The sequence below is a fragment of the Oncorhynchus keta genome, chromosome 7 (assembly GCF_023373465.1).
Source record: "Oncorhynchus keta strain PuntledgeMale-10-30-2019 chromosome 7, Oket_V2, whole genome shotgun sequence".
In the NCBI taxonomy this organism is placed as follows: domain Eukaryota; kingdom Metazoa; phylum Chordata; class Actinopteri; order Salmoniformes; family Salmonidae; genus Oncorhynchus; species Oncorhynchus keta.
Genome location: NC_068427.1, coordinates 49,490,735 through 49,506,388, shown reverse-complemented (window position 1 = coordinate 49,506,388; position 15,654 = coordinate 49,490,735). Strand labels below are relative to the sequence as shown.

The window sequence follows — 15,654 nt, the reverse complement described above, 5'->3', positions numbered from 1 at the left end:
TAATTCATCTGGTTAAGACTGTCACTATTGTCAGAGCCACCCAGATGTGCAGCGCTGGACACAGCTTTTTTGTCACAACTAATTAATCTGTCTCAGTCTAGTCCAGTCTCTCAGGCATCACCTAATTCTGAACAGCTAGGAGATCTAGACTTCAGTTTAATCATGATTTATCTGTTACACCAGACAAATCACTTTATAAATGTTAATGTGGTTTGACTGTTTTGAGTGAAAAGCAAGAAGATAATGAATATTTAGGAGATTTTCAGAGGATGAACAATGAGGCAATTGCCTGGGTATCCACAGGGTGTGCAGGCCATTGTTCCAGCACTAACACCTTAACTCCTCTAATCATCCAGAACTTCATTGGCTGGTGGAATTACTAAGGTGTTAGAAACAAAGTGCATTCTCACATGTTTTGTCCAATGTTTTATTCTCTCTGACTAAAATGTGTGTTAAGGCAGAAGCATGTATCATCATAGGAATTAAAACACGCTGTAGCTTTAAAGGATCAGACTTCTCCTTTTCCACAAAGGAAAAACTACAGTGGGAGGGGTTTCTTCTGTGCCACTGGTGTGCTGCGTTGCTTTAGTCACAAGACATTACTCTGGTGTGCTGCGTTGCTTTAGTCACAAGACATTACTCTGGTGTGCTGCGTCAGAACACTCGATTTACATGTGATTCTGTAGTCGTCTTGAAAGGAAAGTGAGTTTTTACCAATTGATTTTAATGTAGCTACAATATTGTAAAACTACATGCTTCAAACTGTATTTGTAGAATTCATGACAATTGGGAGTATCTTGCAAATATATTTTGTCAACTTTGCCTTGTTTGTCTTTACCAGCCACGCTATGTTCACACAAAACTGTCTGTTGAGAAATGCAGAATGAGAGCTGTGACAAGGCAGGCCGAATGCCAACCTGACAATAGTTCCAGATGAATAATCTCACAGGCTCACTATATTCCTGCACTAGCACTGCTTATGTTTACATGAACTGACTTTTATATAAATGCATATAATGTGTCTCATCTGTGAAAGGATAGTAAATTGTGATTGTTTTGACAGACCATTTAGCCATGTCCTGTGCTATGAAAAGTCTGGTGGAGGATAACGACAGATACCTGAAGTCCTTCCAGCTGTTCCTGGAGCGCTCCTCTGAACACAAGTGCATGCAGGACTTTATCCGTGGCATCTTGCCTGATATTCTAGCCAGGTAACAGTGCTGACACACTAGCCAGACAACAGTGCTGACACACTAGCCAGACAACAGTGCTGACACACTAGCCAGACAACAGTGCTGACACACTAGCCAGACAACAGTGCTGACACACTAGCCAGACAACAGTGCTGACACACTAGCCAGACAACAGTGCTGACACACTAGCCAGACAGCAGTGCTGACACACTAGCCAGACAGCAGTGCTGACACACTAGCCAGACAGCAGTGCTGACACACTAGCCAGACAACAGTGCTGACACACTAGCCAGACAACAGTGCTGACACACTAGCCAGACAACAGTGCTGACACACTAGCCAGACAACAGTGCTGACACACTAGCCAGACAACAGTGCTGACACACTAGCCAGACAACAGTGCTGACACACTAGCCAGACAACAGTGCTGACACACTAGCCAGACAACAGTGCTGACACACTAGCCAGACAACAGTGCTGACACACTAGTTCTGACATAGTAGCCCAATTATAGCTACGATTCCAAGGATACGTAACCCCATGTTAGACAGAACATCACAAGGGCATAACTTTGGATGTAATTAAGTATTTGTGGATCTTACACAGTATATGTTTCATGGTAGTACGAGTACCTTTCCTGAAAGCACAATGTCCTGCCTGTTTCTTCCCCAGCATTGGAGAGGGAAAAGCCAATCTTAATGTGATGGGAGTGGGAAGTGGAGCAGGTGAGGAAGAACCATGGTGTCAAAGGATTAAACTATTATAGATAAACATTTAGTTGAGAAAATTCAAATATTTACTCTGTTTAACCCTCTACAATTGTACGGGTTGAAAATGGCTGATTTGGGCACTGATAAAAGCCTAAATTGGAATGCAGTGGCTGTACAGTAACATGCTATTACATTGTAATTATTTAGCAGACACTTATCAAATGCAGAGCGACTTACAGGAGCAATTACGATTAAGTGCCTTGCTCAAGGGCACATTAACAACGTTTCACCTCGTCGGCTCGGGGATTCAAACCAGCAACCTTTTGCTTACTGTCCCAAGACTCTTAACCGCTAGGCTACATAAGTTATGTCAGAGCTGTGTCTCTGCGCTTCATACTGCTGTATGGGTTTTGACTGTCAGTCGTTCTGAACTTGAGCACCTCCAGTGTCAAGAAATGTATATGTATATGTATGTATGTATATGCCATTTAGCAGACGCTTTTATCCAAAGCGACTTACAGTCATGTGTGCATACATTCTACGTATGGGTGGTCCCGGGGATCGAACCCACTACCCTGGCGTTACAAGCGCCATGCTCTACCAACTGAGCTACAGATGACAATGATGATCACTGATATCCATGATTTACTTATTGGGTAGCTGACATGATTAGTCATGATAAAATTAGATGACTTTGAAACATCCTGTAGATCTTACGCTTTATGTTTGAAAGACAAACACTTTTTGATATTTGCTTCATACCTGATTAGGATCACATGTATTTTTTTAAATTGTTGCACTGTTGAACACTTGTAATCATTCTCCATCTTGTAGACCGCTATCCAGCTGTCAGATACTCATTCTCCATCTTGTAGACCGCTATCCAGCTGTCAGATACTCATTCTCCATCTTGTAGACCGCTATCCAGCTGTCAGATACTCATTCCCCTCACTGTCCCCTTTCACAAGTCTTTCGGCAGAGTGAGTCTCTTCCAAGTAGCCAAAGAAATATCTTTCAATCCTGTTTCAATCCAATCAATGAAACTATGAGGACTGATTTACTTTCAGTTCACGGGCTCTGGATCTGTGTCTAGTACAAAAGCCCTCATTGCTGCACAGTGTTTCTCGTCCTATAATAGGATAGAATAGGAGGAACTTTAATGTCCCGAAGGGGGACATTGACAGACTTTAACACACAGTACTGCTGTATACAAAAATAGACACTGGTCATTATACACAACATAATACATACTGTACAGTCCACATTACCTGTCCTCTCCTCAGGTGAGATAGACATACCTGTAGGATTGTCTCAGCTGTTCTCAGGTGAGACCTACAGTATGTGTTTCTCATTTTACCAACATCACCTGTCCTCTCCTCAGGTGAGATTGACCTTGAGATGTTCTCTCAGCTGCACCTGAAGCATCCTTCAGTAACCGTGGACAACCAGGTGGTGGAACCCAGCGCCCAGCAGCTCCACCTCTATAAGGGTAGATATAATCATACTGAATTCTCTAAGGGTACAGTGGGGCAATTAGTATTTAGTCAGCCACCAATTGTGCAAGTTCTCCCACTTAAAAAGATGAGGCCTGTAATTTATCATAGGTACACTTCAACTATGACAGACAAAATGAGGGAAAAAAATCCAGAAAATCACATTGTAGGATTTTTAATGAATTTATTTGCAAATTATGGTGGAAAATAAGTATTTGGTCACCTACAAACAGGCAATATTTCTGGCTCTCACAGACCTGTAACTTCTTCTTTAAGAGGCTCCTCTGTCCTCCACTCATTACCTGTATTAATGGCACCTGTTTGAACTTGTTATCAGTATAAAAGACACCCGTCCACAACCTCAGTCACACTCCAAACTCCACTATGGCCAAGACCAAAGAGCTGTCAAAGGACACCAGAAACACAATTGTAGACCTGCACCAGGCTGGGAAGACTGAATCTGCAATAGGTAAGCAGCTTGGTTTGAAGAAATCAACTGTGGGAGCAATTATTAGGAAATGGAAGACATACAACACCACTGATAATCTCCCTCGATCTCGGGCTCCAAGATCTCACCCCGTGGGGTCAAAATGATCACAAGAACGGTGAGCAAAAATCCCAGAACCACACGGGGGGACCTAGTGAATGACCTGCAGAGAGCTGGGACCAAAGTAACAAAGCCTACCATCAGTAACACACTATGCCGCCAGGGACTCAAATCCTGCAGTGCCAGACGTGTCACCCTGCTAAAGCCAGTACATGTCCAGGCCCGTCTGAAGTTTGCTAGAGAGCATTTGGATGATCCAGAAGAAAATTGGGAGAATGTCATATGGTCAGATGAAACCAAAATATAACTTTTTGGTAAAAACTCAACTCGTCGTGTTTGGAGGACAAAGAATGCTGAATTGCATCCCAAGAACATCATACCTACTGTGAAGCATGTGGGTGGAAACATCATGCTTTGGGGCTGTTTTTTTGCAAAGGGACCAGGACGACTGATCCGTGTTTAGGAAAGAATGAATACGGCCATGTATCATGAGATTTTGAGTGAAAACCTCCTTCCATCAGCAAGGGCATTGAAGATTAAATGTGGCTGGGTCTTTCAGCATGACAATGATCCCAAACACGCCCGGCCAACGAAGGAGTGGCTTCGTAAGAAGCATTTCAAGATCCTGGAGTGGCCGAGCCAGTCTCCAGATCTCAACCCCATAGAAAATCTTTGGAGGGAGTTGAAAGTCTGTGTTGCCCAGCAACGGCCCCAAAACATCGCTGCTCTAGAGGAGATCTGCATGGAGGAATGGGCCAAAATACCAGCAACAGTGTATGAAAACCTTGTGAAGACTTACATAAAACGTTTGACCTCTGTCATTGCCAACAAAGGGTATATAACAAAGTAATGAGAGAAACTTTTGTTATTGACCAAATACTTATTTTCCACCATAATTTGCAAATAAATTCATGAAAAATCCTACAATGAGATTTTCTGGATTTTTTCTCTAGTTGGTGTACCTATGATGAAAATTACAGGCCTCGTCTTTTTAAGTGGGAGAACTTGCACAATTGGTGGCTGACTAAATACTTTTTTGCCCCACTGTACATACGCTGAACAACAATATAAATCAACATGCAACACCGATCCCGCAGGTGAAGAAGCCGGATGTGGCGGTCTTGGGGTGGCGTGGTTACACATGGTCTGCGGTTGTGAGGCCGGTTGGTCGTACAGCCAAATTCTCTAAATCGAAGTTGGAGGCGACTTATGGTAGAGAAATGAACGTTCAACAGCTCTGGTGGACATTCCTGCAGTCAGCATGCCAATTGCACGCTCCCTCAAAACTTGAGACATCTGTTGTGTTGTGACAAAATTGCACATCTTAGAGTGGCTTTTCATTGTCCCCGGGGTGCATCTGTGTAATGATCATGCTGTTTAATCAGCTTCTTGATATACCACACCTGTCAGGTGGATGGATTATCTTGGTAAAGGAGAAATGCTCACTAACATTAATGTAAACAAATTTCTGCATAAAGTTGGAGAGAAATAAGCTTTTTGTGTATGGAACATTTTGGGGATGTTTTATTTCAGCTCATGAAACATGGTATCAACACTTTACATGTTGCATTTATATTACACCTCTACACGGGCATGTAGTGCAGTGTGATTACACGGGCATGTAGTACAGTGTGATTACACCTCTACACGGGCATGTAGTGCAGTGTGATTACACGGGCATGTAGTGCAGTGTGATTACACCTCTATACGGGCATGTAGTGCAGTGTGATTACACCTCTACATGGGCATGTAGTGCAGTGTGATTACACCTCTACACGGGCATGTAGTGCAGTGTGATTACACCTCTACACGGGCATGTAGTGCAGTGTGATTACACCTCTACATGGGCATGTAGTTCAGTGTGATTACACCTCTACACGGGCATGTAGTGCAGTGTGATTACACCTCTACATGGGCATGTAGTGCAGTGTGATTACACGGGTTTTTCTTTATTTTTACTATTTTCTACATTGTAGAATAATAGTTAAGACATCAAAACTATGAAATAACACATGGAATTGTGTCGTAACCAAAAAGGTGTGCAATGCCAAGATTGTGCAAAGCTGTCATCAAGGCAAAGGGTGGCTATTTGTCTAATCTCAAATATAAAATATATTTTGATTTGTTGAACACTTTTTTTTGGTTACTACATGATTCCATGTGTTATTTCATAGTTTTGATCTTCACTATTATTCTACAATGTAAAAAAAATAAAGAAAAACCTTTGAATGAGTAGGTGTTCTAAAATGTTTGACCAGTAGTGTAGTTCAGGATGATTACATCTCTATACTGGTATATAGTTCAGTATGATTAGCTCTGTGATTATATGAATGTACTGTTACTTCATATATCTTTATCTTGTGTAGTGTTGGTGTCCCAGAAACCAAACCTAGACTACATTAAATTCAGTTGGAACAAGATGACGGCCACTGAGTTTGAGAAGCACTGGAGAGAGAACCATTTGACCAAGAAGATGGACTTCATTCACATGATACAGGTACAACTACCCAGATGGAGTTACAGGTGAAGTTGGAAGTTTACATACACTTAGTTTGGAGTCATTCAAACTCGTTTTTCAACCACTCCACACATTTCTTGTTAACTAACTATAGTTTTGGCAAGTCGATTAGGACATCTACTTTGTGCATGCTGTGGATGTATGTCAAGACCTACCTTCAAACTCAGTATCTCTTTGCTTGACATCATGGGAAAATCAAAAGTAATCAGCCAAGACCTCAGAAAAAAAATTGTAGACCTCCACAAGTCTGGTTCATCCTTGGGAGCAATTTCCAAACGCCCAAAGGTACCACGTCCATCTGTACAAACAATAGTACACAAGTATAAACACCATGGGACCACGAAGCCATCATACCACTCAGGAAGGAGACTCGTTCCCTCTCCTAGAGATGAAAGTGCAAATCAATCCCAGAACAATCGCAAATAACCTTGTGAAGATGCTGGAGGAAACAGGAACAAAAGTATCTATATCCACAGTAAAACGACTCCTATATTGACATAACCTGAAAGGCTGCTCAGCAAGCAAGAAGCTACTGCTCCAAAACCGCCATAAAAAAAGCCAGACTACGGTTTGCAACTGCACATGGGGACAAAGATTGTACTTTTTGGAGAAATGTCCTCTGGTCTGATGAAACAAAAATCGAACTGTTTGGCCATAATGACTATCGTTATGTTTGGGAGGCTTGCAAGCCGAAGAACACCATCCCAACCGTGAAGCACGGGGGTGACAGCATCATGTTGTGGGGGTGCGTTGCTGCAGGAGGGACTGGTGCACTTCACAAAATAGATGGCATCATGAAGTATGAAACGTATGTGGAAATATTGAAGCAACATCTCAAGACATCAGTCAGGAAGTTAAAGCTTGGTCGCAAATGGGTCTTCCAAATGGACAATGACCCCAAGCATACTTCCAAAGTTGTGGCGAAATGGCTTAAGGAAAAGAAAGTCAAGGTATTGGAGTGGCCATCACAAAGCCATGACCTCAATCCTATAGATAATTTGTTGGCAGAACTGAAAAAGTGTGTGCGAGCAAGGAGGCCTACAAACCTGACTCAGTTACACCAGCTCTGTCAGGAGGAATGGGCCAAAATTCACACAACTTATTGTAGGAAGCTTGTGGAAGGCTACCCAAAACATTTGACCCAAGTTAAACAATTTAAAGGCAATGCTACCAAAGACTAAATGAGCGTATGTACACTTCTGACCCACAGGGAATGTGATGAAATAAATAATTATCTCCAATATTATTCTGACATTTCACATTATTAAAAATAGTGGTGATCCTAACTGACCTAAAACAGGGATTTTTTTTACTAGGATTAAATGTCAGGAATTGTGCAACTCGGTTTAAATGTATTTGGCTGAGGTGTATGTAAACTTCCGACTTCAACTGTATATAGGGGATAGTGTGTATACTACAATAAGTGCAATACATTGCTACACTGAACAAAAATATAAACGCAACATGTAAAGTGTTTCATGAGCTGAAATAAAAGATCCCAGAAATGTTCCATATGCACAGAAAGCTTATTGCTCTGTTTGTTTACATCCAGCTCTGTCCCACCTGCCTTGAATGGCAGGCCGCCACTGATAATTACACAGGTGCACCTTGTGCTGGGGACAATAAGGCCATTCTAAAATGTGCAGTTGTCACACAACACAATGCCACAGATGTCTCAAGTTGAGGGAGTGCGCAATTGGCACGCCGACTGCAGGATTGTCCACCAGAGCTTGTCAGAGAATTGAATGTTCATTTCTCTACCATAAGCCGCCTACAGTGTCGTTTTATAGAATTTGGCAGTATGCTCAACCAGCCTCACGACCACAGACAATGTCCTGGCCCAGGACCGCCACATACGGCTTCTTCACCGGCGGGATCGTCGTAGACCAGCCACCCGGACAGCTGATGAAACTGTGGATTTATTCAACCAAATTCAGCACAAACCATCAAGCTTATCTGCTCATCGTCCTCTCCGGGGTCTTGACCGGACTATAGTTTGGCGTTGTAACTGACTTCAGTGGGCAAATGCTCACCTTCGATGTCAACTGACATGATGGAGTGTGCCCTTCACGGATTAATCCTTTTCTCAACTGTACCGGGTGATTTGGGCAGGCATAAGCTACGGACAACGAACACAATTGAATTTTATCGATGGCAATTTGAATGCACAGAGATACCGTGAGGAGATCCTCAAGCCCATTTCCGTGCCAGTCATCCGCTGCTCACCTCATGTTTAAGCATGATATTGTATGGCCCCATGTCACAAGGATCTGTACGCAATTTCTAGATGCTGAAAATGTCCCAGTTTTTCCATGGCCTGCATACTCATCCATTGAGCATGTTTGGGATGCTCTGGATCGGTCAGGATCCACGTGTACGAAAGCATGTTCCAGTTCCTGCCAATATCCAGCAACTTCACACAACCATTGGAGAGGAGAGGAGTGGAGCAACATTCAACAGACCACAATCAACAGCCTGATCAGCTCCATGCGAAGGAGATGTCACTCTGCATGAGGTGGACCGAATAATGACTGGTGTTCTGATCCACACCCCTACCTTTTTTATTTTAAGGTACTGTATATGCATCTGTTGGTCACAGATCTCTATTCCCAGTCGTGAAATCTATAGATCAGACGAGGGCCGAATTTATTTATTTAAATTGACTAATTTCCTTATGAACTGTAACTCAGTAAAATGTTTGAAATTGTTGCATGTTGCATTTTTATACAGTGGGGAGAACAAGTATTTGTAACACTACCGATTTTGCAGGTTTTCCTACTTACAAAGCATGTAGAGGTCTGTAGTTTTTATCATAGGTAAACTTCAACTGTGGGAGACTGAATCCAGAAAATCACATTGTATGATTTTTAAGTAATTCATTTGCATTTTATTGCATGAGATAAGTATTTGATACATCAGAAAAGCAGAACTTAATATTTGGTACAGAAACCTTTGTTTGCAATTACAGAGATCATACGTTTCCTGTAGTTCTTGACCAGGTTTGCACACACTGCAGCAGGGATTTTAGCCCACTCCATACAGACCTTCTCCAGATCCTTCAGGTTTCAGGGCTTGTAAAGTAGGAAACACTGCCGATTTTGCAGGTTATCAAATACTTGTTCTCCCCACTGTATAACCGTGTATTTATTTCATCATATTCAGTCTTATATCACAGAGAGTTCCCCTGTACTCCATCCAGATGTTGTATTACGTGAAGGATCCAGGTGCTAGTGTCACATTCTACCAGAGCCTCCTGGACAGGAATGGAAAACTACTTGTAATTCTGGTGTCTGGTGAGTCAGTTGAGTTCATGTACAGTCAAACATTTGACACACCTACTCATTCAAGGGTTTTTCTTTATGTTTACTATTTTCTACATTGTAGAATAATAGTGAAGACATCAAAACTATGAAATAACACATATGGAATCATGTAGTAAACAAATCAAAATGTAGATTTTTCAAAGTAGCCACCCTTTGCCTTGAGAGTTTTGCACACTCTTGACATTCTCTCACCTGGAATGCATTTCACGTGTACAAACATGCTTTTCGTACAAGTGGATCCTGACCAACCCCTATTGAAAGGTAATTTCCTCCTTAATGTGTTTGTGCTAATCAGTTGTGTTGTGACAAGGTAGGGGTGGTAAACAGAACATAGCTCTATATGGTAAAAGACCAATTCCATATTATGGCAAGAACAGCACAATTTAAGCAAAGAGAAACGACAATCCATCATTACTTTAAGACATGAAGGTCAGTCAATCTGGAAAATTTCATGAACTTTGAAAGTTTCTTCAAGTGCAGTTGCAAAAATCATCGAGCGCTATGTTGAAACCGTCTCTAATGAGGACTGCCACAGGAAAGGAAGACCCAGAGTTACCTCTGCTAATCTAATTTTATTTGTCACATGGACAATGACCCAACACACCCCCAGGGTGTGTAATGGCTATTTGACCAAGAAGGAGAGTGATGGCGTGCTGCATTAGAGGACTTGTCCTTTTTGACTGGTACTGTATATGTACAAGCATTGCATCTGTAGTGTTACCAGACTCCATGCCAGAGCTCTGTTATACTTACTTTAGGTGGTTAACATAGAATTACATATTACAACATTCATAATGAGTTACTATTAGAACTAAGTCATTAAATAGCATATATGTGGTTGTTACACTGTGGGGTTCTGTTACTATGGGAGGTTATAATGTGTATCATGTCTGTAGATGAGAGTGGCTGGGGAAAGCTGTGGAGGACCTTCAGGACCCAGCTGTGTAACACAGAGATCAGTCAGTGTGTGACTACAGGTGATATTAAAGCCTACCTGGACTCTAAGACAGTGAGTTACCAGAGCTACAAGCTGCCGTCTCAGATGGACATCACCGAGTGTTTCACTGAGGGGGACCAGAGAGGAGAACTGCTTCTGGACTTCCTGACTGAGGTGTTAGACTTCAGCTCCACTGCTCCTCCTGAGCTGAAGAGAGGAGTTCTAGACCTGCTGAAGACCCCAGACTGTAGCAAGGAGGTGGATGGGAGGGTCATCTTCAATAACACCTTGGAGGTGCTGGTGGTTGACCCTCTACAGTAACACAGGAATAGATGTCAAAATGCTGTAGCAACAATGTGTATCACCGATAAACACAGAGTATACAAAACATTAGGAACACTTCCTCTTTCCATGACATAGACTGACCAGGTGAATCCAGGTGAAAGCTATGATCCCTTATTGATGTTACTTGTTAAATCCACTTCAATCATTGTAGATGAAGGGGGGGGAGACATGGTAAATAAGGATTTATAAGCCTTGAGACATGACATTATGTATGCGTGCCATTCAGAGTGTGAATAGGCTAGATGAAAGATTTAAGTGCTTTTGAATGGGGTATGGTAGTAGGTGCCAGGTACACCGGTTCATGTAAAGAACTGCAATGCTGATGGGTTTTTCACATGTTTCAAGAATGGTCCACCACCCAAAGGACATCCAGCCAACTGCGGGAAGCATTGGAGTCAACCTGGGCCAGCATCCTTGCGGAACGTTTTCGACACCTTGTAGTAGAGTCTGTGCCCCGATGAATTGAGGCTGTTGTGTGGGGTGCAACTAATTATTAGGAAGGTGTTCCTAATGATTGGTATATTCAGTGTATGCATGAAAGGCTTGTTGTGGTATTCATTTAATTACCTGATTCCCGTCTGCCCACCAAGATCCCACACCTGGAACTTCAGGTTCTTGTACGTCACTGTCTCCATGTTGAAGCCGATCACTGTACAACACAATGACAGAGATGACACACCTTAAACACACGTCAAAGAAAGACATTGTGGAAAGACCAGTTATTATTCGAGGGGGTGGTTGATGGTCCTAATGTGTGGTATAATCAGTGTATAAAGTCAGTACTTCATCCATCACAAATAATGTTATGTGAAAACAATTTGTTTTACCTTTAACAACACATCAGAACCTAAAACATGATACAGTTGCTTTCAGGGGCGCTACTTTGGTTTTAGAAGTTGGAAAAGTAAGCAAAAATGCCCAGTCATCAAGCAAGATAAGAGATAATTATTAAATATGTTTTAAGTGATTGATAAAACTGAACTAGATGCAAGGTAATTTAATAATCAATATTGTGTTGCACCTTTAACCAATAGTCTAAGAAATGAACAAGACTTTAAAAAATAACGTACAAAGACTTTTGATTATCTTTAAGACATCTATATCAAATTTCAGGCAGACCGACCAACCTCATGCACGCCTAACCCTCACCAGTCTAGTCAATAACTCAACTCTCTCCCTGACCCTCACCAGTCTAGTCAGTAACTCAACTCTCTCCCTGACCCTCACCAGTCTAGTCAATAACTCAACTCTCTCCCTAAGCTAACACCTTTGCTGATATTCGGGAGTTGATGCTGTTGGAAGATTTTAAAAGCAACCTCCTTGAGAGAATTGTAGTTAGTTTAAATGAACAGAAAGTGGTGCCATTGGCCCAGGCAGCAGTGTTGGCAGATGAGTACGCTTTGACACACAAGACTGTCTTTGGTGCGCCTTGTTTTGAAGGCCGGACGATTACGGCATCAGTGCCTCGTTCAGGTCGCTTTTCCTCGGACAACCCCAAACCTTCGCACGAAATCCGTCTTTTACACTGATAACAAGTTCAAACAGGTGCCATTAATACAGGTAATGAGTGAAGGACAGAGGAGCCTCTTAAAGAAGAAGTTACAGGTCTGTGAGAGCCAGAAATCTTGCTTGTTTGTAGGTGACCAAATACTTATTTTCCACCATAATTTGCAAATAAATTCATTAAATATCCTACGTGATTTTCTGGATTTTCTTTTCTCATTTTGTCTGTCATAGTTGAAGTGTACCTGTGATGAAAATTACAGGCCTCATCTTAAGTGGGAGAACTCGCACAAGTTTTTGCCCCACTAAGTTTTGTTCGATAATGTGCATATTTATATCCAAAAATCTCAGTTTACATTGGCGTTACGTGCAGTAATGTTTTGATTCCAAAACATCCGGTGATTTTGCAGAAGTACTTCAAATAAACATTGATAAAAGGTGCAAGTGTTATTCACAGAATTAAAGATTGCAGCCATAACAGGTTAAATCAATCCCCCTATCTGGATAAGTGTCATCAACAACCGCTGAATAGCATAGCGCTACATACAATACATATTTATATTCATGAAATCACAAGTGCAATATAGGAAAACACAGCTTAGCCTTTTATTAATCCACCTGTCGTGTCAGATTTTGAAATTATGCTTTACAGCGAAAGCAATCCAAGCGTTTAAGTTTATTGATCGCACGATAAAACAGTACACTTAGCATCAGGTAGCTCAGTCACAAATCAGAAAAGCAATCAAATTAATTGTTTACCTTTGGATGTTTTCACTCACGAGACTCCCAGTTACAAAACAAACGTTCCGTTTGTTCCATAAAGATGATTATTATATCCAAAATACCTCCGTTTGTTTGTCGCGTTATGTTCAGAAATCCAAAGGAAAGAGCGGTCACGACAACGCAGATGAAAATTCACAATAGTTTCCATTATGTCCACAGAAACATGTCAAACGTTTTTTTATAATCAATCCTCAGGTTGTTTTTAAAATATATAGTCGATAATATATCAACCGCAAATGTCTTTCACAGTAGGAGAGGGGAAAACAATGGCTGTCTGTTGCACGAGCAAAACTCATGTGACCACTTGACACGATGTTATCATTCTGGCTCATTTTTTCAAAATAAAAGCCTGAAACTATGTCTGAAGACTGACACCTTGAGGAAGCGATAGGAAAAGGAATCTGGTTCATATCCCTTTAAATGGAGCAAAGGAAGGCTATGGAACATGGAGTTTTCAAAATAGAAGCCACACCCTGCTTTGATTTTCCTTAGGGTTTCGCCTGCAATATCAGTTCTGTTATACTCAGACAACATTTTGACAGTTTTGGAAACTTTAGTGTTTTCTATCCAATACTAATAATAATATGCATATATTAGCCGTTTACAATGGGCACCTTTTCATCCAAGCTGCCCCTGCAGCCATATGAAGTTAACCTCTATTCAACCGCTGTGTCAGATTTTTTACTTTACGGAAAAAGCATAATCTGAGAACGACGCTCAGAACCCAAAACAGCCAGAGGCATCAACAGGAGCTAGAAAAAAACACTACATATTCACTTGCCTTTGATCTTCATCAGAAGGCACTCCCAGGAATCCCAGTTCGACAATAAATGACTGATTTGTTCCATAAAGCCCATCCTTCAGCAACTTCTTAGTGTGTTCAGCCCAGTAATCCATCTTCATGAGGCGCGAGCACTTCCTCCAGACAAAAACTTGAAAAGTTCCGTTAGTCCGTAGAAACAAGTCAAATGGCGTATGCAATCAATCTTTAGGATGTTAACATAAATCATCAATAAGGATCCAACCGGAGAATTTCATTGTCTGAAGAAAAGCATTGCAACGAGAGCAAACTCTGTCAGGAGCGCGCCTCATGAGACCAAGGCTCTCTGCCAGACCACTCACTCAAAGAGCTATTATGAGCCCCTCCTTTATAGTAGAATCCTCAAACCAGTTTCTAAAGATGGTGACATCTAGTGCAAGCCCTAGGAAGTGCATCCTCATTCATATCTCACTGGGATTTCAATAGGCACTGTTTTGAAAATCGATTTCTCACTTCCTGTTTGGATTCTATCTCAGATTTTTGCCTGCCATATGAGTTATGTTATACTCACAGACATCATTCAAACAGTTTTAGAAACTTCAGAGTGTTTTCTATCCAATACTAATAATAATATGCATATATTAGCATCTGGGACAGAGTAGGACGTAGTTCAGTCTGGGCATGTTATTCATCCAAAAGTGAAAATGCTGCCCCATATCCCAAAAAGGTTAACTAGAGAACAAGCGGCTCCAAAGCCCATACAAATCTTAAGTCACCGCGGCGGCGCAGTCATTATCGTTACTGATGCTTTACCCTGGTCTCCTGAAACGTATTGTGGCTCGCATGTCATATTACAGGGGATAGAGACCGTACCTGTACCATTACACTGGGTCCACTTAGTGTCAGACTTGGTATTCCGTGTTGGTAACACGTTTCCGTGAATGTCAAAAGGGAGACCCCAGTCTTCGCAAGTGTTTTGTTACGGTAATTTCCACTGAGGAAGCTCAAACTAGGGAGACCGTCTACTTTATGGAAGCAGGAGTTTTGATGCGTAAATGGGCATCTCATGACACCGTTAGTGACTGGAGTGAAGTGTGTCAAGTGGTTGTTCCTACACCGTTCAGACAGCAAGTGCTGTCACTCGCCCATGACCAGGCGTGGTCTGGTCACTCGCCCATGACCAGGCGTGGTCTGGACATTTGGGGATCACAAACTTATAACCGAGTCCTTCAACATTTTTTCTGGCCAGGTTTGAAGTCTGACTTGGTCCAATTTTTTTAAACATGTGTCATTGCAACCTTAAAGGTCCTTAATGATGTCAGAGAGGTTAAGTACCAACGCATATTTTCAACTGGCTGGATTACCGAGATATGGTTCCGTTTCCCACCTTCCGATGTTACCAGGGATTTTCAATAGTCACATCGGGAGAGTAGAGAGAGGAAAAAGGGGAAAGGTATTTATGCGGGTCATAAACCTCCCACAACAGGCCAACATCTTGACATCACTTACACAAATGATTGACTGGGAGAAATTGATAAAAAG

The 15,654-nt window shown here is 41.8% G+C and overlaps 1 protein-coding gene and 1 long non-coding RNA gene across 2 annotated transcripts; one reads left to right on the top strand and one right to left on the bottom strand.

Annotated features, from left to right (window-relative positions):
• The first annotated feature begins 551 nt into the window (after window positions 1–551).
• LOC118370362 (histamine N-methyltransferase-like) lies at window positions 552–12,761 on the top strand. Its single transcript, XM_035755319.2, has 7 exons — window positions 552–702; window positions 1,064–1,211; window positions 1,866–1,918; window positions 3,285–3,392; window positions 6,310–6,440; window positions 9,661–9,754; window positions 10,681–12,761. The coding sequence occupies exons 2-7, from the start codon at window positions 1,075–1,077 to the stop codon at window positions 11,040–11,042; spliced, it is 885 nt and encodes a 294-aa protein (XP_035611212.1). The 5' UTR covers window positions 552–702; window positions 1,064–1,074; the 3' UTR covers window positions 11,043–12,761.
• LOC127931192 (uncharacterized) lies at window positions 5,390–6,303 on the bottom strand. The gene is made up of 3 exons (XR_008140282.1): window positions 5,815–6,303; window positions 5,585–5,780; window positions 5,390–5,524 (listed from the first exon to the last, which is right to left on the bottom strand). It is a non-coding gene; the product is annotated as an uncharacterized LOC127931192 (long non-coding RNA).
• Window positions 12,762–15,654: the final 2,893 nt, after the last annotated feature.

Bases quoted from the DNA above. Each gene is read 5' to 3' on its own strand.
- LOC118370362 (XM_035755319.2), top strand. From the start codon at position 1,075: ATGTCCTGTGCTATGAAAAGTCTGGTGGAGGATAACGACAGATACCTG. The intron at 1,212-1,865 runs GTAACAGTGCTG...TTTCTTCCCCAG, and splicing joins TTGCCTGATATTCTAGCCAG to CATTGGAGAGGGAAAAGCCA. The intron at 9,755-10,680 runs GTGAGTCAGTTG...TCATGTCTGTAG, and splicing joins ACTTGTAATTCTGGTGTCTG to ATGAGAGTGGCTGGGGAAAG.